Genomic DNA, 23,711 nt, shown 5'->3' with positions numbered 1-23,711 from the left:
GCCACCAAACAACTTGTTTCCATATTCTTTTACAGCCTAAGCTGTATGCACTCAATCTATCATGAAATAACAAGAACTCCTTTCCCATTACTGATCAGCTCAGAAAGAACATGGCATTCACTGACTTTCAATTACTTTTGTGTTTCTTCCCCATGCAGATGCTAATGTTTAAAACAGCTCATCAAAAGACTCAGTAAAACTGCCCTACTTATTTCTAACCAATACTAGAATCCTTTTTGGTTTTGATACCCATAAAAGGAACAGCATTTACTGTGCTAACAATATGCTGCCTGTAAGGGCAACTTCTACAGTCCTGTTACATGTGCCAGCTGATTTACATGTAGCTTCTTTCAGAAACAAGCCCAGTTTTCATACCGAAGTGAGCCCAGGCATACAGGGGTGCCAACACAGACTAGGTAAGGACCTCAGCCTGGGTGCATCCACAGAGACATTACTCCTTTAATTTGTTTCAGTGTAAAATCATCTCTCACCTCCAAACAATGCCCAGAGCAGTGCCATGGATGCAAGGAGTTGTCCAATTTACTCTAGGCCTCCCCACTGACATAGCCAGGTTTGCATCAACATAAGACACACCCTCGTAATGAGAATTTTGTCTCTGGAAAGTGGCTTTACATCTTCTCCTAACATTACTGGGAAGCAGTCCGTATTTCTTACCATTCCTGTTCTTCCTTATAACAGACATAGAAGGAATAGCCCTCACAAGAACTATGTGTTTGGCAAGGCAGACAAATTTGACCAAGGACTGTAGCTTCTCCACACTGTACAAAATTATCTGCAAGGTGCTCCCTACCCTCAAGAAAGATGTATAGGAAATAAGTCATCTTAGCACCCTTCAGGCTTGCATCTTGCTTGTGCAACTTCAGCCTCTCCCAGTTTTTCATTATCTTGTGCTAATGATGCACTTTCCAGTTAATGAGGATCCACATGAAACAATGACCAATGATCCAATTTGTCACACTAGCGCTAACTTTACAAATTAATTTTTGGCAAGTCTAAGTCCTAAAGTACTCTTGAAAGGCACACAAGGTGTTTTCTCCCATTTTATAGAGACAGCAGCTAAAGGAAAGGCAGACTGACTTGCCTGATATAAATGATCTAACAGCTCAGTGGCAAAGCTGAGGTTCCCCATTCTCAAACCAGTGCCTCTTACAGCACTGCGGCTGGATCCGCAAACACCAACAATGGGTTTAGGAGCCTCCCCAGCCTCCATTTTCCTGTCCACAGGGAGCAGAGAGAATACAACAGCCAGCTACAAAAGCAAATAAATCAGCTTAGAGCAAAGATGAGATCTTGTATGCCCTACTTCACACCCTTGCATCCAGCACACACACATTCATGTGTAGCATAAACCCTTTGACTCATGACATCTATTTACGCCCAAAGCTTTTGGTAAACAACCCTGTGATGCTGTTGTAATTCACCTGGCCTGAGCACTTGCAGCATCTGGATCTGTCCAGCAGCCTTGGCTATCTCTTCTTCCCAAGAAAAAAGGCTGTCGCTCCAAGCAGGGCTTGTTTTAAATGTTGTATGTTTTAAAAAAGCATAATAGAAGGCACACTCACCCAGATTTATTTAGGATGCCAAATCAAAGAATATCTGCTGGAGAACAATGAAAAAATAGCAATAAGTAAAGCAGATGACAAACCACTTCCACTAGCAAAATTTAAGAAAGTAGTTAGGACATGCAAATTGTTCAAAAGAAAGCCAAACTTTGTTTTGGCACATCAAGAGATTTCCAGGGCTGAATTCCTGAAAGAAGCTGGCCACATTCTACCCTAGCTGCAGGGTAAAAAGTGGTTGTTTTGGAACAGTCCTACTTCAAATTCCTCCAGCTTGCAGCACTGTGCAGATGTGAGACTCTCTGCAATGCAACGTATTCAATATGCTCCCTACAGAAGCCTCAGCCTCACACAGCTATCTAGTAGCTAATTGCAGATAGAACTTCTTCCCCTCTCTCCCTCCTGAGAAGCAGTTTAAGCCACGCAGGCTGTTTCCTGGTACAGACCAGGCTTTTGTAGGCAAGTCTACCAATACAGCTCCACAAGCAAATTCTTTGAAACCAAAATTGTGCTAGAATTGTTTAAACACCTCTCTTCCCTCCCTTTTTAAATTATTTATGGAGTTGCTGCTGTTTCATAACCCAGGACTCACTCAAATGAGCGTGCAGCAGGCTGACTCTGGTTGTACCAGTCAGCAGCACGTGCTCAATCCCTATCTCCCAAAGCAGATCAAAATTAACATGGATATACACCCACACAGCCTACAACCATCTTCTGTAGAGCGCCACAAACATTCCTGCGCTTCCCTCCAGGCTATCCTCACCTTGAAATTCATTCCAAGCGCCTCCGTAAAAGTCAGCCAGGCACAATTTTTCATGAACCACACTTGTTTCAAAGAGAGAAATGGCACACTGTGACAAAGCTGCTGCTGGTGTTCCTTGAAAGACTGAGATGTGAATCACCCCTTCAGCTCCAGAGCTGTGCACAGCCCCAAACACTCATGTGTACCACAGATTATCTATCACAGAGCGATGGGTATTTTCCAGAAACGCAGGCTCTTGCTCGGTGCATATCACAGTGAATATTTCCCTGAGTCCCATCTGCAATGACATGCACACATTACGTAACTGCAGTGGGATTACCTAACCAATCACAGATTTGGCATACAGCTTTATCACACCTAGGGCTTCAGTCTGGCCTCTCACGTAAGCAGAAGTGTCTTCATTTCACAGCTTTTAACACAATCAACAATGCTGAGCAGATCCAAAACCAAAGCCTTGTACAGTCTACACAGAACTGTTCTCACAGTACGCATAAGAAATTAACTAGTCAAACAATACTAAAATGAGTACATATATCTTAAAGGCAAGAGCTTGTCTTTACATACAATATATCATCTTCTGTTCAAGGACTGAAGATTAAGATTTGGATCCTTGAAAGCTCATTGCTGGGTATTGCAGGCCAATAAGCATGGAACTTTTAAGAATAGTGCTGCCTCATCTGCTATTAGCTGTGCCAGGAGGAGCTACCTGTAGCCCACTACCAGCCTGCATTCATAAGGACAGACAGTTCTGGCATCACTAGCAGAAATCTGGCACAAGAACTGACAACAGAGATCAAGAAACCAGTGCAGCTCACAAGGCTCTTGAAATAAACTGGAACACTGATATTTGCCTGTGTCTCCTGTAGGTTGTCAATATTTGTAAAGAGTTAAAATTCACCAGAACAGAAACTCAGTTCTGCAGTAGCTGTGAGTTGAGCAACATCATCAAGCTCCCCTTGGAATACCAAAGTAGAGAAACTTCTTTACCAGAAAGAAAATATCTTTCTTCTTCTTCTTCTATTTTAATTATTACTTAAATTAAAGACTATGCAAGACACTGTAGAAGACACCTCAGTGTACATCCTCTCTCAGGGTCTCACTTGTCACCACTTTCAGGATAATCCTGGTGGTGCTGGCAGGTCTGCACAGACTACTCATAAGTTATAACCCACATTGTGACTTTAGTACCTGAATGTGATGAAGGAACATCCCAAAGGTGGCAACTTATTCAGGAGGCTGAAAGTCAGACTGGGGCAGGAAAAATTACCATTCATCCCCCCCCTTAACTGAGATAAGTGTTTTTGAATAACAGCTTATGCTGTAAGGCAAACAGGAAGCAACTTCAGAGAGTTACAATGATAAAATGAAGTGGAAAGAAGTGATTACTACAGTTCCAATTCTTGCAAGTTAACCACGAGTTGCTTTTCTCTTCATCGAGCCAAGAAAGCAGACAGAGAATAACCCCAACAGCAACTAACCCAAGAAACAGCCCTCCACTGGCACACAACCTGAACATTGCCACAAGAGGTCTGAGGCTGCAAGCATCTCTGAGCACCTAAGCAAGGCCATGCTCTTTCCCCAGTGCTCTCCTGTGCTGTGGTTATACGGCAGTGCTGGGGCACCCCAAGCCCTGAGGAACTGTGGCCTCAATAGTGCCTATCGCTGCCTCAGGCTCCATCTAGGCAGTTGGTCAGGCTCGTCAGAATGAAGCAACAGTTGCCTACAGCACAAAATACCATGCCGTCCCTCGGTTTTCAATCAGGCTCAGCTTAGGGCTTGTTAGCAGACGCATCTTTGTGAAGGAAGCGGCAAAACACTTCTCAGAACGCAGACTACGCGTTGCTGTCAGCAGCCCCAAAGAAGCACCTCGCTGCCACACCGCCGTGCAGGGATGCAGCATCTCCTGCCCTCCTGCGGCCGGACCTGCCCGCCGCCCTCCTTTCCTCAGCCGCCCAGACACCAGCACGCGGCGTTTCCACCGACAAACGCGAGACGCAACAGAATAGCGGCGCTATGGCTCGTGACAGCTGTCCCGGGGAAAAAACAACAAACAAACAAACAAATGGGGGAGCCGGAGGATGGGGAAGGCGGCTGCCGCTTACCTACTTAGCGCTTGGTAGGCACCGGTGTGCGGACAGAGGGCCGAGCTGAGCACCTCTCTAAGGCCCGGCCCACTCCACGGCCCCAGGCCACCGCCCGCCGCAGGGGAAGCCCAGCCCGGCCCGGCCCGGCCGCCTCCCGAGGCGGCGGCGCGGCGGATGGGAGGGATCGGTCCGACAGCCGTGGGGGGGAGCGCGGCCCGCAAAATGGCGGCGGCCGGGCGAAGCTCTCCGCAGCGGCGGGAGGCGACCGGAGCTCTCCCGAAAGCGCCTCTCGCCCTCGGGGCCGGGCCTAACGCTCCCCCGCCGCCTACAGCTTCTCCCCGGGGCGCAGCTTTTCCCCGCTGCGGGCCTCCTGCTCCCAGGGCCGCAGGCTCCTCGGCCGCCGAAGCGACGGCCTCTGCGGCCCTGCGCAGACTGACTGACTTTATCTGCCCTCGCAGAGCCGTCACTCCGGGCTCGGCCTTGCTGGATAGCGGGGCCGGCTCCCCGCGTGGGGCTGCAGTGGGGGCTGCCGCCTCCCGATACCGCCTGGTGCCGGGCCTCGGCGCCGTGCACCGGGAGAGGCGGAGAGCCGAACCCCTGCTGGCACCTGTGCCGCTTGGGTTCTTTTTTTCTTTCTAAGTACGTTATAATAAGGCAGAGCAAAAAGCCACACAAATAGGTCTGCCGTACATCAGCATGGAAACCAGTCACGACTGATTTCCTCTTTGGTACTCTCAGAAGTTTGCATCAACGTGCTGAGTTTCCTGCAGTAATTTCAACTTTTTTTTCTGCCGTTGTAGAGTTCAGAAACAAAAGCAGCCTCATTTTCCACATGGCAGCAGATGCCCAAGGCTGGCTCAGACAGTTAACTGCTTCCTCAGTAAATCCTAAATGCTGGCAATAGCCAAGGGTCCAAACAATGAAAAAGAGGATGCAGCTTTCTAGTGGTTTCCAATTTTTGACGTGGTTGAGGAGACAGCACTCGGAACTGCCTATTTTCTAGAAATTCAGGCAGATACTGCTGTCACTAAGGCAGCAAATTCACAGTTCTGTATCCCGCCTATCTTCTTCCATTGTTCATTTGGCCCAGACCAGCTTGTTACATGTAGCAGATGGCTGACAACAGGTGTCCAAACTGGAAGAAGTCAACTTGTCCGGCAGCTGCAATGCCCACAGACAACATGCTGGGTAGTTTCCCCAGCAAACTGGAAACTTTGAGCAAAGAAGGACCACTCTTCTTCCTCTTTCAAGTAACATTCAGAGGCGACAAAACAAGGGCTGTTATGAGTGATGTGTTGGACATGCTTTACCCATAGTGGGTTCAATTTACAAGCTCTACTGTAAAAATACTTACAGGAAACTTATCAGAAACAAATCACTATGTATTAACAATATCAGTAGCAACGACAACTATGTATACAGTTGTATTAAAGGAAAATAAAAAGACCAGGAAAGGGTTAAAAAGTCCCACAAACAATGCAGACAGGTATTTAAGTGTGTAGAGATTTCTCTTTCCTTTTAAATAAAAACATGAAATGCACCAGTGCTGAATGAGATCATTTTTGTGTTACTGCATTACAAATGCAGACTGTTAGTGCAAACCCAGACCACCATTCAGCAGCAGTGCTGACTCAGAAGTAAGCACCTACCTCCTCCCCAACCTCTTGTTCTTGTTCCCATCTGATCCCCCCATTTGGCCAACACAAACTGACCCAAAGACCAGCCAGGATGTGCAAAAGATAGGCCAACAAACACATTTACCACTGCGTCATGGTAAAACCATTTGGATAACATCTACCTCCATAACTTCAGGTTGAGAGTTTTTGGGGCAAACATTGTTCAGGGAGACACTTTTATTAATTAATTTGTTGTTAAATTTTTCTGTCACCATACGAAGACCACTCAAATGGATTTGGAAATACAAAGTATAAAGGGATCTTTCAGATTTTTTGGCTTTCTGCCTAGCACTTGTCCCTGTAGAAATAGCATGCCTTGGAGGGACAAGCTTTGGGGAGAAGCAAGGAAGGCTTGCCAGACTGCAATAAAGAGTCATGTTAAGAAATTATACTTCCCAATCTCCTCCTTTTAAAAGGTCACTAACAATTCAACATTTAATAAAGTATTTAAATTATGGTTACACTTCAGTACTTTTTGTTTGGCTGAATAGGCTGCTCACTGATTGCAGGTAATACCCATCTGCAAGCAAGCATGATTTTTCTCTAGGGCATGAGCAGTAATGGGAAGCTGGGCTGTTTCCATCTCAGTGGCAACATACACACTGCAGACCAGGAAAGTGCACTTTACCTGAGTTTCCCCTGGAGAACACTGAGGAATGGACACACGCAATTGTATTGTAATACCCAAGGTACGTGATGAGATGAAAAACAAACAAACACCACCAATAAAAAACAACTACAGAACAGCAGAGGACACTGCCTTGTTTGTTCAGCACCCTCTTTCCACTCCTACAATGCCTAATCAACTTTTTATTTGAGCCACGTGTTCTCCCCTGCCCTCAAATATAGCTTTGATTTGAGTGGAGTCTCATTCTAACAGCTTGAGTTTATAATCATAAAAACATTCAGGCTGGAAAAGACCTCTGAGATCATCTAGTCCAACCACCCACTTAACACCAGTATTGCCCACTAAACCAAGTTTGTTGTCCCTACAAACTACATCTGTCCTTTCCTTAAGCACCTCTAGGGACGGTGACTCCAGCACAGCCTCCGGGCTGCCTGTTCTGATTCCTCACCACTCTTTCTGAGAGGAAATTTTTCCTAATACCCTGTCTGAACCTCCCTGGTGCAACTTAAGGCCATTCCCTCTCATCCTATCACTGTCAGCTGGAGAAGCAGCTGATTCCCACCTTGCCACAACCTCCTTTCAGGTCATTGTAGAGAGCAACAAGGTTTCCCCTGAGCTTCTTCTTCTCCGAACGGAATGATCCCAGTTCCCTCAGCCTCTCTCTTCTTGTCAAGGCATTTGTAAACTAAGGACAACAAAGAGGATTCTGTATCCCAGGGATGCAAAGCCAGGTTTTCCAGTAACTGTAAAAGTAAATTTAAGACTGAAAGCTGTCCCCAAAATCTACATTTGATCCTGTCAGCATTCCCAAACCACACCTTACATAGCCACAAAATGATTTCCCCTTGATTTTTGTTCTGCCTCCACCTCAATCAGATGTTCCCGTCCACTTACAGGCCGTTAAAGCAGTGAACTCATTTTGAATGCAAAAGCTAGTACCTGCTCTTTGACCTGGGCAGCAGCCCCAGCAGCGAGAAGCAGCCAGGAGCAGCCACTATGCGTGTCTCCCTGCTGGCCTGAAGCCTTCATTGGAGGCACTGCCCTCAGACAATAACAGGTCTGGACCCACACTATGCAGGAAGCTTAGCCTTCTCTGTGACAGCAGGCTTAAGGTAATTTAGCTTTAAGATCTAGCAGTGACCACATGCAGACATACTTTCAAAGACACGCAATTCTGAGCCAATTTAGGCAGATTTTCAGGGGACCAGAAATGTATCTTCGTACTTGATGCAAAGGCTACTTGGGTAAATCCCAAGCACTTGTTTCAAAGCTGAAAAGACTGCTGGAATACTTTAAAGAATAGCCCTCAGGAATTTATTGTAAGCAATTGCATTTTGCCAGTTTATTTCTGAAAACACTGAAGTCTTTTTTTTTTTTTTTTTTCCTTTCTAGAAAGAGAGAGCACAAATAGAACCTGGACCCAAATTGCTAGGGGGTGGTGATCAGTAAAAAAACCCATCTTACATGAGGAAGCTTCAAAGCAGCACGCTCAACTGAAAATTTAGAACCAGCATCTCTAAATAACTGCTAAGCAAGTATTGCCCAGAAAGTGACTTTACCAAGAATAGATATGATTACAGACGGTAGAAGATAGAAAGAATGCTGGTAAATGCAAATGAATCAGGATGCAATGTATCTAGAAATCTACAAGTACAATCTCTGTGTCATTTCCAGACAGCTGTGCACCTAGTTTGCAACAGCATGGAAAATCTGGGCATCTTACTAACAAAGCAATTATAACAATGGGTGGAGAAGCAAACACTTCTTATGTAATCTTCCTATATTGAATTACAGGAAAAATACTTCCTCAATGCTCTGGATATTGAGAACAAGCCAAATTTTATGTGAAAATTGGCAATAGGCCCACAGATAGCGCACTAGTTCAGGGCTCAGTTTGCTGTTTTCAAGCATCTGTCCTCTTGCAGTTGTTCTTAGGACATTCTCAGGAACAACTCAAAACTTACCCATATCTAGATCATCTGATCACTTGCACTGTCTCACACAGCTACTGCAAAATAAATGATAGCTTACATCGCACATGTGTCTGGAGAGGTAGTTAAGCATCAAAGGCAAGCCAAGAAAAATGTATTCATAGAAAGACAACAGGCCCCAGGATTTCTTCTCTGGGAAGAGGGGGGAGTGGGTCAGGAGGAAATCGGTTAACAGCCTTCTGGAGGAGAATTTCCCTCACTTCTGACACTTGACAATCCCAGTCTCCATGGTCCTGGGAACATTCTGATGCTGAGACCTAAAGAGCACTGTGCCAAGCACTGCTGCCTGTAAGCCTGAAGCTGGCCACCATAGAAGAGAGGAGGGTGTCAACAGAATGTTGACAGTCCCATTTGGACACAAAGGAATCCTTGCATAACATTATTCCTCCTTCAGATACTTATTTATTCACTCACCTATGGTTGTGCAGCAGTATCCTTTCTCATCTGCTCTGCTTACGAAAGTTTATACAAGTGGTATTCTTGTGTGGCTATGTGTGCATTGGGATTGGTGTTGCAAAGCTCACCTCTGCTGTACCTTGCTCACATCCCACGGTCCTGCAGCTGAGACATGGGCACCTGTTACTGGCACTTCAAATACCTATGGGTGCAATTGTACCCTTCCCAACACTGCACGTGACAGAAGACAATAAAAAGAGCTAACAGCCAGCTTGCAGAACATCAACCCAAAGCTTCAGCAATGTGTACACATGTTTAAGCCTGGTGAAAGGAACTGAACCTTGTCAATAAGCAAAATAAATGCTGTAAAAAGCGAGAAAAAAAAGTTCAAATTATACTGCATTGAATTCAATGGAATTCAGAATAGCTCTAGCTGATTTCTTCTGAAATAGCAGCATTGCTGTGTCTCCCATTCAAGTGGAAGATTCTGCATGCATACATTTGGTCTCTGGTATATCACCTTGGAGACTGACTCAGTCACAGAGGAACTTACAAGTTAACCACCCAGGCTGAAGAAAAATAACAACAAGAATATCACATAGCAAACGAACGAACAAACAAACCACCACTTTAACATAATGTTTTTGAGTTCTTTACATGGAAGATAATTATCAAGTCTTGTTCAATTTGTCTCACATACTAGTTAAAAACATGCCTGCCATGCACAGAATCTTACAGTATATTTTACAATTCCATACATTCACAATGTTAACAGTAGGTGATGAAATAATTAAAAATATGATGTAAGAGCTACGGTCCTATTTGATCTGAGAATACTCACACACTTCTTTGGATGTGTACAGCCTGTAATGCATTCTCAGTCACACCATACAGGTTCATCCTAACTCGCATGAAGAACAAAAATAACAACAATAATAAAACAGTTCTCCACCTATACACAAGCAAGTGAGCAAGAGTAAATACTGATTTGCTCAGGAACCTGTTAAAGCAGGATGCTCTGAACAAATAAGCTCTTTCTGATATGGAATCTGCTGCACCTGTTTCTTATTCGGTGAGTGGTTGTTTTGTCAGGTGAAAGGAATGCAAAACTGACTGCTGCAACACAAAGGGGGAGCTCTGGAGATATGTGAAGAATATGACCCAAGCTTCTGTAAAATGTTCTGCACTTACTGAGTTCCCACTTGTGATCACACCATATCCCACCTGTATAAGCATCTGTACAAACATCGTTTAAACATTATCCAAAAATACGTATTGAATGTAGTGCGTTATATTCCTTGATAGAAACCCAACAGTTTGTTCTCTTATTTCATCTCTATTTCATCTCTGCCACACCATTTTCCCTTACCTGATCCCCTGTCACAAGCTGTGACAGGTAAGCCCTCTCCTTGCTGAGCTCTTCAGCTACTGCAGATATTTTTCTCCCTGCTCTGTTTTCATACTTCTCTTTCTGTAATCCTTAGATTCTCCCCTATATCTTTTCCAGATTGCATTCAGCAGTTTGTCATTTCTTTTAGCTTTGTGGCCAGCATTTCATTCCTACGCTTGTGCGGATCTCATTCTGACTGTTTTCTATTTCTCTGGCTCACAATGAGAAGGAATTTCTTCTCTTAAATATTTGGGCAAATTCTTATTTTAATGCTGGAATATTGTCAGGGTGGCTTCCATACAACTACGTGCTATTGCCATTTGACTCTATTAACAAACAAAAGGTATTCGGTGCTTATTCTTAACTCCTTCTCCAGCTGCAGGCGAATTCTTAGTTTGGCCCTAATAGCACGCCATTTTCAGGTTAAATTGAAACAGGGCAGAGTCACACATGTTGTTCTCTTGCATCATTTTTATGCCAATACTGGCATTTTACTTGCCTAAGAGTTGTGTAACCACGCGGGAGAATGAGGCTGTATTCGTCCCGAGTGAACTCCTTCCCAGCAGTCACAAAGCTCACGGTGCTCCTGAAGTGATGGACCACAGCACAGAGCATGCAATCACATTCCCAACAGCAACACGACAGGAGCACAGATCGCGAGCTGGGAGTTACTCGTGCTCCCGGCAGGGTGGCGGAGACAAAACGACTCTCACTGACACAACACTCGAGTTCTGGCGTTGTTGTTAAAGCCGCTCTCTGCAAAGAGAGAAATTTAGGCCAAGCGCGAAGTGCCACCTAGCGCCGGCCTGACCACCGGCTGCGAGGCGCGGGGAAGGGAGGAGCTGGGGGGAAAAGCAAGGTGAAACGCCCTGGTAAGGGCGGCAGGGAACATCCTTGCTGTCACCTTGCTGTGCAGCATGCCCTTCCATTAGGCACATAGCCCGGGCTGCCCGGGGCACAGCACTCAGCAGGCAGCATGGCTTCTGCACTGAGCTGAGTAGTTTTCAGTGTGGGGAAACCGCTCACCTGGCCCACCTGCCTGCTGCCATACCAAACACTCATGGAGAAGATTGTTCATTATTATCATGCACTTGCACTTGTATCAGTAGTTGTTTGCAGCTTGGAAGAAACATGTCTGCAGTGTTCACCACTACTATACCAGTGTCCAGCAGTGTGTGGGGAGAATGAGCCTGCAGACAAGTGTGTGGGCATTTCCTCACAGCACACACCTGTAAAATCAACACAACAAAAAACAAGAAGAACAAGAAGGAAAGTAGACAGATGAAGGCACAGCAGCAGCCCTGCAGCACAGCTGAGACCACAGTGTATCTAAAGGACACCAGCAGCACGTCCCCAGCTTTCAGAAAGAGCCCAAGCTACTGGCAAGGAGGGGAAGTGAAAGCTGCTATTTGAAATGGAGAGAATGATAACAGTAAACACTTGTCCTTGTGCGACCACAATGCCCAATCAGGAGGTCCGTGGTCCCACAGACGGAACATTTTTGCCTTACAGTGATGAGCTGTGGCCTGGCTGCAGGGAGCAGCAGCGGTCCCTGTTGCAGTGAGGGAATCAGCAGCAAGGAGCGCTGTTACCACAGCCCCTGCCTCTGCCCTGATCTCAGGGGCTGCTGGCAGACAACTCTTTGCTAATCTGCTGCACTCTTGACAAAAAAGAAAAGGAAAGAGAAAAAAAAAAAAAAAAAAAAAGGAACTGTTCCATATTCCAATTGAGGAAGGCATTTAGGCAGCTTATAACTCAGCAAGCCTGAAAAATAACTTCTTTTTGAGGAAGAAAAATAAAAGAACGGCCTAAACAGAGAGAAAAACATGAAAATTAAAAAGTGACATGTTGTAATGTGGAGTAGAAGGTGTGATTGCTACATAGACAGCCTTTGTGACAGGTTTCTGATTTAGATTTGTTATGTAGCTTCTGCAGTAGCTGTATCTTAAGCCACATATGTGTTTTAAAATTGAAGTAGCAGTTACCTACTACTTCTCTGAAGTACCACTGTCTGTCTCTCCATCGAGATGTTTTTGTTCAGTAGACTGATAGTGCACATGGGCAGCATTGGCAGCAGCCACAGAACACGTTTGCTGATCTAATCCAACTGTCTTCATGGCAGTCATCCTTTCCTCAAGAGCACCTCCGCACCTGGGCTGCCGCTGAAATGCAGTATGTTATGAGCCTCACTGTGAATACAGGAAGAAAAGACTACAGGACCATAACTGTTCCAAAAGACTGTCCACTAGCTCTGTTGAAATAAATAGCCTTAGGCATCAAAAAATTAACATTTAAATACATTATCATCAGCTATGAAAAAAACAGAATAAACTTGTTGCTTTTTTTTTTTTTTTTTTTTTTTTTTTAACTTTGAAAAATGCAGATCGATTTCTCCATCCATTAGGAAGGAACTCAAGCTCTGTCAGAGCTGAAGGATTCACACAGCTGTCACATTTCCTATCCCATCAAGCTGCTTCCTCATGGCCTGTGGGGCTGTAAGGCAGACAAGAAGTGTTTGGCCTCCACTGGGGGAAGTCATGAAAGGGTTGCACAGCATGGGGCTGCTAGAGAGGGAGAGTGCACCAACACAGCCGTGCTGCTGCTGGCTGGACCAAGGAAGGTTGTGCTAGAGGGCATCCTGAACACCAGACAGATGATGGGAGGGGGTTACCAAATAAACACCTCCTGAGATACAGTGCAGCATTACTGATTTCTTTCAGTGGTTACAGAAAGATGAGGAGCATGTCACAGAGTTAAGCACCAACAAACTTCTCCATCCTCCTACAGCACGCGCTGCCCCACGGTGTCTTTTAGATCTGTACATGTGTTGGTAGGTACAATCTCTGTGCTAAAGGCTTTTACTAATCCACATCAGTAACAGAAACTATTTGTATCACTGCAAAATCTACAGTCTGGAGACAAAGTGCTACTCTATTGCTTTTATGCTTCATCAAAGTTAAAGATCTGCATGTTACGTGTGGAGAAGCTCACAGAACGAGCTGCACAGATACCACAAAGGCATAATAAGCAACAAGGTACAGAAAAGGTTTCCGATGCCCCTATCTGCTCCGCAAAATGTTTCTTGTGACATCTCTGCAAGAGGGAGGGGAGCACAGGCACAGCTGTTTGCAGACAGCATAGAATGCCCATGGGGAGAAACAGCTTGGTTTATAACAAAATAACTTCTTCGGCTTTAAAGCTGGCAAGGGTGCATATGCACCAACCCCTCTCAGTTTGGCAGAGCAAGCAGAACTTCTCCGGAGGGTTACAGTGTCCTGACAAGTTGAAGGATAAGCTCACTTAAAAGTGTAAAGCAGTTTCATTATATACAAAATAACATTCATAGGCACTCTAAGAGTGCAACTGAAAATGAAACATCTTGGTATGAAGCTCACATCATGTTACATATTTGGTTGCTTTTCAGAGAACTGTACCATAGCTGAAGCAGCTGTTAGGAACCACTTGTTATAATGGCTATCCGACAGAGAAAACCCAACCCTGGAGGGTTCTGTTTTGTTAGCTAACCTAAAAAATACATAATTGTTGTATACACATGTTTGGAGCAACGTTTAACATCTAAACTGATAATGGATTGGCCAGGACCAATTTGCTAATAGCAATGCACAGTGCAGCCAAACTGTAACAGGGCAGGATGGCTGTGGGAGATGCTGAGCCAGTGCTTGATCCTTCCTGCAACTGGAGAGCATTTACAAGCATTAAAAGTATACTGGTTTTTGTTTTGTTTGTTTTTGTTTTCTTTTAAAAGCAACAGTATTCTTTTTTGAATTAAATGGAGGAAGGTCTGTGCTGTGTTATGGCTCAGTTCAGTTCCTTCTTCCCAGAACCAAGCAAAACCCAGAAAGAGGCATGTTTCCTTTGACTGAACCCAGAAGAGGTGGTCTTGCTAGCTGACCCTTGGGTTCATACCTTTGGGTCCTGGTTCAGGACTGCTGCAGCCAAGTTCAGCCTGCAGAACCAGCTCCTCTGCAGCCCATGTACCCACAGCCTTCACCCCCTTCGTTGTCCTGCTACCCACACAGCCCAGACACTGGTGGACCTTTAAATACAGATGAGCCATGGCTTTCTGTGGCCTCTGGAGAACGCAGAAACCTCTGTCCCAGCCAGTCTGTAAATTGGAACACTAACAAGTGGTCCTCATGGCTGCCAAAGGACCCACAGCTGTGTAAGAACGAACCTACGGCTAAGCCTGGCGAGGTCAGTGAGTTTCTGCATGGAGCTTTTTAGATCAGGATTTTAAATGACCTTTCTAATTTTGAAAGAGACACCAGAACTGTGGCCTGAATTGGAGCCTTCTTTGGACTTCTACCAAAGAGTCTTCCTGAGTTGAACCTGGTTCAAATCTCCTGAAAAGATGAAGTACAATACCAAGAACAGGGCTCTAAAACCAAAAGAAAGGTTTCATTTGTACGTGATATACTCTGGGAGCATCTTGGCAAGAGAGTGGAGATAACAGAACTGTGGTTAACACCAAATGCTACATTTTCCATATAATCTCCTCATAGCAAGTGTCAGGCTTGCAAAGCTGAGAACCAGCACCTAGAGATTTTGCCCACCAATGGATAACTAAAGCAAGGTGTGTGTACAAGCACAGCATCACTGCCCACACTTCTTATCTAATATTCTTTACGCCAAACTAAACTCTGGCTTCTCTTTCCTTGCAGACACCTAATCTTCCCCACGTGGAAGCCCAAAGCTCCAAGGCGAGGTGCAGGCAGGTGAGGAGCTGCACTGCTGCCACACACCCATGCAGGCTCACACCACGTTCTCAATGCAACAGGCCGCACCAGCGAGTAAATAAAAGTAAAATTTATTTGGCATAGGATAGAAAAATAAGGAGAAAAAAAAAATCACATACAAGATAAATGTTAAGCAGAAAAATTTCACAGAACTCGATTAATATTTCATAAAAGTTCCAACTGTAAGCGCCTGAAAAAAAAACGTGTTACTTTCTGCTCAGCCTGCACTGGAAGTTATGTTTCTCTTTTATAGCCCTGTGTAACTTGGAGTCCAAACTTAGAGTGCCTTCTTATCACGTACGAGTTTATGCTACAGAACCTGTATCACAAATTACAAAACGTCAGCACGCCAACATACCACTCCCTTGCCCAGGGCATGCAGCCCTCTCGGTTTCCCTCAGCACTCCCCACATTTCCAGCGCTCTGTTCATAACTGGTAGCAGTGCCACCAGGCAGGCTGAGCAACCCTGCGTTCCCTTAGGGACATACAGAGATTTTCACGAGCCACTCTTCGTCTCTTACTGAGCACCTCCAGTAAGAGATTCTCCCTTTTTTTCTGGTGAGTACAATCAGAAAGGTTAAAGTTCATCCAAGACACACTGTACAGACTCGAAGTACCGCAGTGACAGGCTGAGTGCACTGACAGACAGCATTCACAACCTCACACAGCTTACACCTGGCTCGGTGCTTTCATACGAGTGCCCACATCCAGCCAACTGGCTTATCCTCCATGGGTGCACTTCTCCCCAGCTCCCCTCTCCTGGCAGCCAACATTCTGCTTGAAACAACCCCACTTTGATCATCCAACTCCACTTTTTGCATCCAAGGGTAAATGCACCCCTCCTACTTTTGTATTCCAGCACAGAAAAAGTTGTCTTGCAAACTATGTGAACCACGACAGCAGCTCTGCTCGCCAGCAGAGAACTACTCGTACAACTGACATGGAAGCAGTCAGTGCTGCAAGGACGAACTGCTGCTGTCCTTCTAAAATGGCAACTGAAGCAACTTCTCTAATAGCTCAGTCTTGCAGAAAAGAACAATTTTTATGACTCTTTTGGTGCTGGGAAATGGTGGCTTCTCAATGAGAACCTTGCAACCTTATTCAAGAAGTGGTTCATTTACAGAAATACATGCTTCCTGCGCCGCAAGCTGAGCTTCCTTCAACAACTCCGAACACAAATCACTGGGACCTTTTCTCCCTGCAGCTGCTGCACAAAGTCAGAGCAGACAGCTTGCGTTTCCTAACAGAAATACTGAGCAGAAATTACTACAAAAGTTATTCTCATTTTATTTACTTTGTCAAATTAAACAAAAATGAACATTCATGGCCACTGTCATGCAATGCAAGTCTTGGTGACGGCATAAAAAAGCTTTGAGGTGTGAATGTTATTAAGACAACGTCATTAAAACAAAATCAGTAACTGTCAGATGCAAGCAGTGAACCCAGCTTAGTCCTTTAACGCCAGGCAAACATGCTGAAGGCAGCTGGGCTGCCTGGAGAAGAGGAGGTTTCCAGAGCAATGCCAGCAATGGCACCAGTGCCACCATGTCTCAACTGGAAGCTGACCCACACCTCTCCACACATTCAGCTCACTCAAGTTAGCAGACTGAGCACATACCAGCAGCAGAACTTGGCGCAGCACTGTGCAACGCTGCTATCAGCGCTGTTGACGTTGGGATGTGCAAGAACGACGACTTCATTTGTCTTGTGAAACACAGAAAGTTGACTAAAAAAGTCATAAGGCACCACTGGATCAACCTGTTCTGTATCCTTTTTCTTTTTAAGACTTCATAGTGAAATAAATACCTTAATACTGCTCATACTGTAAAAAGCTATTGATACGTGAAGCGATATATGGAAGATAAAATGCTGCATTGTTCTGGATTATACTAGGGAATTTTACTGCAAAAGATACAAATAGTCAAGTTTGTTGCTAGCTGAAAAAATACCTCTTTCTGCATTTTTAAGGTACTTTACATATATGCCAAACAGCTGTTCTGAGGAAGTTTCTACAGTACAAGGAAGTGGTGAAACCAACAGGCACCTTGGGTTCCTCAGCTTGTTGACAGGGCCTTCTACGCAGCCATTGTAAGTGAGACTGAATCTGACTTGCCAAGTCACTGGTTAAGGTCCAGACTTTCTGGTCAGCGAACCTTACCGAAAAGATCAAATACGGGATATTCTGAATGATGCAGAGGAGTGGCAGAACAATCTGCAGCATTTTACTTGAAGTAAAACAGACATACTGGAAACAGGTAAGTTACAAGACACAGTACAGCTCTTGGATTTTATTTTTTCTAGTTTTTTTTTTTTGGCTGCATAGCTGTTTGGATATTAAAGATTTGGCAGGTCAATGTATCAAAAATATTGTATTCTTAAATTCGGAACGTTGCTCCTCAAAGTTGTAAGTGCTTCAGTTTAATAACATGAATACAATAATTTATCCTTTAAGTTATTATCCTAAAAATCTTATTTGGACTTCTATTCACATAACAATAAGCCAAAGAGACAGGCACTTTGCATAGTGCACACGTTTAAGTGACATCCATAAAATACATAGAAATGCAGTACTGAGCTAGGCTTGATCTCAAGGTGCACCTGTCACATGGAGGTCCCATTAATATTTCTATAAGAAACTCTAACAGCCACGACCCTGCAACTTGATGTAGATACATCCCTGCGCCTGCGCACTCAATTGCAGGTTCAAGACTGTAGATAGTAACTGAAAATATGTCATTAGATACAAAAATGTAAAAACCTGTATGTAATCAAATGCTATCACAGCTAACAAGATTTTGTAAACAAATACCAAGAAGGCCAGGAAATTGTTGATGTGGCCGCACCCAGCTCTGCCTTGTCCTGGTGACTGTCCCAGTGGTGGGACAGAGGCAGTCTGCCCCTCCAAGCCCACTGACAGGCAAGAAGCCCCACACGCAGACACTGCAGAGGGGTTCAAGCTCTCTTCAGATACATTCCCTGGATTTTCTAGGGCTAACCTCATTCTAGCCTCAGCTTAGGATCACATCTCTCACACTAGAGAAACACTTTCTTAACTAACTTTTTTATTTTTTTTTTTACCCAGTGAACATGGTTGCTGGTATAGGCTTTGTAGGGGTCCCAAGAAGCATGCTGCTGAGGAGACAGAGGAGAAATTTTTCAGGGTTAAACTTCAGAAGTCCAATTAACAAAGAGCTATGATTTGGCAATATTCAAAAATTCAGAATTAAAACCTTCCCCAAATTTTCAAAGGCATTTTACATGCATTTGGATCCTTTTACAAAACACGCTCATTCGATGAACTCTTTTCTCAAACACAAAATTCAAAAGCCATTAAACATACAAACCGATTGTCACAACGTCAGAATACTTTTCTCTTTCTTCTATCAGCATAAGTCTCGCGGCTCTCTGCTGAGGTGCCCTTCAGTGGAGGTTGAAAGAACAGGCTTCATGGTAAACTCAGAAGGCCAAATCTTCCCATCCTCTTGAACCAGTGCAGATAGCAAATTTTGGAGCTCGTGCTCCCACTTGAACACACTAACCCCAGACCTCCTTCATGACATCAAAGAGCTTCCACCTATGCACATTTTTGACCTCAGCTGCTCTGCTGTTACATGAGTCAGCTAGAATCTCTCTGAGACTGTCACCCGAGCCTCAGGAAATTTTTTAAATTAAAAACCCATCATTTAATTGTACCAAAGAAACAAACGGAAAGCAGTCTGTGGAGCACTGGTGTTAGAAATGTTTTACAGAAACAAAAATTACAATAACTGCTGCATTTCCACTAAGACTACTTCTGAAGAATTCTCTGCAGGTAGTCTCAGGAAGAGTGCGTTGCAATAATCCAGGACACGGATGACTGTAGGATAGTCCATATCAAAGTAGAAAAGCACAAAGTGATTAAAACTGTAATGTTATTACAAAACAAGGAAAAAAGGTGTGAAAAAAGATATTTTTGTGCTGCCAAATTCTTCACTTGTGCTCTTTTTTGGAAGATTCTCTGCAGATGAAAATAAGGCCAGACACACTCCATCCTCAGGACAGGACGTGCTATCTATTGTATAGAAAATTACAAAATTACTTGACTAAGCTGAGGTGAAAAGATTTAAGATAAACTTTTGGTTCCCATGTAGAAGGAGTATGGCTCGCAGAAGCAGATGGACCAGGTCAGGCAAACAAAGAAGGCTCCAGGGGATTCTCAGCTATACAGTATTCCCTGGCAGTTGGTTTATAAACAGCAAACAGATTGTATTGTATTTGATTGATCAAATAATACAGCCACTGTACCCCACATGAATGAAACAGCTTTGTTCCAGCTCTCGTTAAATTCAAAGCCAGACCTCTGTGGAACTCTCAAGATGACAGGGCTGGACCCGGTAAGCATGATGCATGTATGTCAGGCATGGTCCATAAAATGCCTTTCAGGACAGCCGGCAGTATAAGCGAACAAAATTTATAGCTTTGAGCAACTATAGTTCATAAGCTTTGTCTATTACTTTTGTAATAGACTGAAGTTTATTCCAGCTGACAAGCCAAAAGTGGAAACAGAGCAAAACAGACAACTTTCCAACAACGTGGACAGGAGAGCTGACTTGAAGGAAACCTCGTAAAACAGATGTCGCCCAAAAAAGGGCCAGAACCCACTTCACCTTGGTATAGGGGGAAGAGGGGGGACACCTCTTTCTTTTCGACCAGAGCCTCCTGAAAAAAGAAGAAAGTTTTCCGTTACTTTTTATAGTGGAAGTTTACATCCAAGCCAGAAGATCTACTCATTTCCTTGTCTAACCATTTAGAAAATATCTTTCCAGTTTCTGGTTAGTTTACTCAACAATGCAAGAACTTCAAACAATGTTAACTTCAGTTTGTAACTACTGCTATCTCCAAATGCCTAGGAACTATTAGCATTTCAGTCCTTTGCTCCCTTTTCAAAGTCAGCAGGTCAGTCACTCTTACTACATAAACACATGTGGTTTCAGTGCTACTTGCAACACGTGTCAATGAAAGCAGCAAGCTCTAGAAATAATGTTTCAAAGCTCTTCATATATTTCCCCAAATAAAGATTTTCATTCAAAACTGACTTTTTCTTTGACTCTCTTTGTGGAGTAATAGGAATGGGAAGAAAGGTAAGAGCGAGAGACTAACAGGAATTTCTGCTCCACACCAAAGCCTCATAATTTGGAAACAGGACAGACAGAGAAACATGTGAGTGTACAGATGATTACAGGATAACTATGAGCACTGATGTGACCTATTGTGAAAGAAGTGAATTAATCCTTGGGTGTACCAGGCCAAATGGTGCTAACTAATGGAATGCCTGAGACTCAACTGGAACAGCATGTAACACTGATCAAAAAAGATGAAATCAAGCTGAAATGTATACAGCAGCAATATCAGTGATCAGAGAAACAGAATTTAGCTTGGAAGAAGAGTGTAACACATCCTGATATAATGACCTCAGCAAACCAAAAGTTGAGAGAAGAGCACAACTTGTCCTAAAAAAAAAACCAGACAAAAAAGCCGGGGTTTAATGCACCAACAAGGGAGAATAACTAAAACTCAAGGATGATTTTGGCACACAAATAAATGAGTCATGCATAGATTTAGACGGGGAATGAGAAAGAAGTCACAGAAGAGAGTTCCAAGAGGAGTAACAGGGACAAAACCAGACAAACAAAAATCAGAAGGCGAAGCTGGGATTTTGCATCTCTGTCTGCCTGTAGCAGAATATTATGGCCAAAATGGTATCTTACAATACAGGTTACAACTTAGGAAGAAAACAATACTGCACCCATCCCACTCCGTAGTACAAGTTTAAAAGGGCTTGTGCCTGCAAACCTGTATTTAGTGCTTTCTGTGTGGTGGAGAGAAGAAAACAAGATGTTGGAGAAGCTCTGAAACCTCAGGAGCCAATCTCTTCCCCATTCACACTTTCTAGAAAAATATGTTGAAATCCCAACACCAGAGGTGGAACAAACTTACCTCGGTTTTCATTTCTTGCTAGTTTACTGGGATAACTTCTATTCACAGGTACATATGGCTCTGGAGGTGGCAAATCAGATATAGGATGAAAAGAAAATCTGCTTTCCCACTCATCTGAAAGAACAACAACAAAACAAAACAGAACAAGATGCATTTTACTGGTTGGTTGTGTGATACAGCTTCAGAAAAATCAACTGATTCTAATACTGAATTTCTTACATGTTTTCTATTGCAAAATGCTTTGATAGCTGAATACTGAACCAGCATCCTATTAGGTTATTTACTGGGACTGAGTTTTAATATGTTTATTCCCATGGTTACAATTAGAAACCAGGTTCTGAACCTGCAAACCACTCAGGGAAAAAAAATACATTTGAAACCCATCTGCCTTATCTGAAGTGCAAAGATGATTCAAAGGTGTGAGTTACAGTTTAATTTTCTGCTTGCTTTTCCTAATAAATGTCAGAAATATCAACTTCCATAGCCATCCATAATTAGCCAAAAGATGCATCTATCCTTTGTAAATGACAACTCAAAAGAAAAGCATAATGAATCTTTAAAACTCAGCTATCTTGAATCTCACCTTTTCAAGAAACATCAGCAAGGAGAGAGAAACTTGACATCTTCAGCAGTGTTCTGACAACCTCTTCCCTCCTCTGTCTTTCAGCTTTCAGTTTTTGAGTCATCATCTAACTTGTTCTGACTTACAAGGAGTTCTAGTGTAGCTATGGCTTGAATTCACATTGCAGCCAGAACAATCCCCTTAGGACTTCTTCATGCACTGTAGCAAAGCTAAGTACGGAGAAGCGTTTCTTTCTTCTTTTATTGTTATTCTTTTTCAGACTATATTTCAAAGGGTTATTTTTAAGCCTATATTGACAGCTTTGCAGTCCTGTTCTATCCTCTACCCCACACTTTTTTGCCACGTTAAGGCCAAAAGCAGCTACACAATTTCTATGAGGGCAAGTAGCTGGGAGCACAGCTTACCGTCGCCTGAGTCCTGGAAGCCATTCCGGAGTGCTGATGAAGGCGGTGGTGGTGGTGGTGGTGCGCTTGTCCCCGGCCGGTCTGGGGGAAGCGGTGGCCGGGGCCCACCTCTCTGGTTCTCCAGCCCAGCCCGGGAAGGCAGCTGGGGAGCAGCAGGTAAAGCCCTTGAGGTGCTTCCATTCCTGCTGATGGGAGGTGGTGGTGGCAGGGGGCCTGAAGAGAGAATAGAGACAAGCACAAAAACGCTGTTTGCCCCTTATTGTGCTGTAGTGGCACACTGCTGCCCGTGTCCTATGGCCTCTCACTAACAGAACACAGGCCAGGGTCCCTGGGAAGAGCAGACCCCACCTCCCTGCTCCCTGGGTTTGATGGGGAGCCCACAGCCTGCAGAGGTCAGAGGAGCAGGTATACCCAAACACAAACACAGCTCAGCACTCACATTCCTGCCTCCCTCAGCTGCAGTCACTCTGTAGAGGTGCTGGCCCTTGAAGCCAATTTCAAACCACTCTAAATCACATTTTCCTCAATGAGCAGTTATAGCAGGAACTTTGTAGAGTGGGGATCCAGCCCATACCCCACCAACTCCCCATGTGTCTTCACAGTGAAGCAGAAAAGCTCTGCATGGCAACATGAATGCACAGCCCACACAGGGTGGGAAAGTGACGTTCCCTGAGCAGCAGTAAACTGGGACAGGAGAGGAAACTACAGCTTGGACAGGAGGAGGCCACGCAGAGGGCGTGGAGGGCTGCACACGGCCAAAGGTCTCAGCACCTCTGCTTAGTGCAGTTGGGCAATTGACAATTATGTTCATTTTCCTAAATGCTTCCTTGTTCTGATGAAATCTAGTTACAGACACATACTAGAAAACCAGAATGGTTTCTCTCCCTAAACCTTATTAAAACCCATCATCTACCTCAAACCATTGCAGAACAGTATTTACATTTATAATTTATATCTCTAGCTTCCTTCTGCTCATTGACTCAGCAGAAAGGCAGTGTACATTTACTAAAATCTGCATCAGAAAAGAGCTAAACAGGAATCTCCTGTGGAAGCAGAGGTTGTCACAGGAGAAGTTCCTGCAGTGTCCAAAGTCACAACTGTACTCTGCAGAACTGCTGTGTGCTCCCCAACAAACGTGAGATGACTCCTGCAGCCAGGCAGCCATGTGCCAAGCCTCTGCGAGTGCAGTGAGGTGCAGCTTCCTTGTGCTATGGGGCCCATTTGTGCCCCAGCTCCTCCAGCTCCACAAGCATCAGGCACACGAGGAGCAACTCTTAAAAGTTACAGTGGTTGTCAGAGGACAAAACATGTGATGAAATAACCTGATGGAGACAACGCTACTTTCATCTCATCCTGAATCTGTGTCTAGCAGGTAATGACAGTTAGTCACACTGCAGCAACTGCCTCCTGTTTAACAACTGTCAGATTGGCCTTCTATTAAAGTAATTTGTATTTTGTTGTGTTTGTGCCTTCCAACACGTA

At 44.3% G+C, this 23,711-nt stretch overlaps 2 protein-coding genes across 12 annotated transcripts in view; both read right to left on the bottom strand.

The window, feature by feature from the left end:
• The window catches only part of GPR155 (G protein-coupled receptor 155), a 33,329-nt gene extending 24,019 nt beyond the window's left edge, over positions 1-9,310 (bottom strand). For 2 of the 6 annotated variants that reach the window (XR_006169404.1, XM_042821928.1), the window contains exon 1: positions 4,446-4,546. The gene's annotated coding sequence lies outside the window, so the exon portion shown is untranslated. The other 4 variants (XM_042821930.1, XM_042821929.1, XM_042821931.1 and 1 more) reach the window with 4 other exon arrangements.
• A 6,010-nt stretch (positions 9,311-15,320) lies between these two features.
• WIPF1 (WAS/WASL interacting protein family member 1) overlaps positions 15,321-23,711 on the bottom strand; it is a 53,071-nt gene continuing 44,680 nt past the window's right edge. For all 6 annotated transcript variants that reach the window (XM_042822634.1, XM_042822635.1, XM_042822632.1 and 3 more), the window contains 3 exons: positions 22,230-22,442; positions 21,243-21,356; positions 15,321-19,964 (listed from right to left, as the gene is read on the bottom strand). In XM_042822634.1, the coding sequence (XP_042678568.1) occupies positions 19,909-19,964; positions 21,243-21,356; positions 22,230-22,442 (383 nt within the window). In that variant the 3' untranslated portion in view covers positions 15,321-19,908. The remainder of the gene's footprint in view (positions 19,965-21,242; positions 21,357-22,229; positions 22,443-23,711) is intronic.

The sequence above is a fragment of the Centrocercus urophasianus genome, unplaced genomic scaffold (genome assembly GCF_019232065.1).
Source record: "Centrocercus urophasianus isolate 14NV4802_14NV808 unplaced genomic scaffold, USGS_Curo_1.0 seq_20, whole genome shotgun sequence".
NCBI classification, from domain to species: domain Eukaryota; kingdom Metazoa; phylum Chordata; class Aves; order Galliformes; family Phasianidae; genus Centrocercus; species Centrocercus urophasianus.
This window is presented reverse-complemented; position numbering and strand designations above follow the sequence as displayed.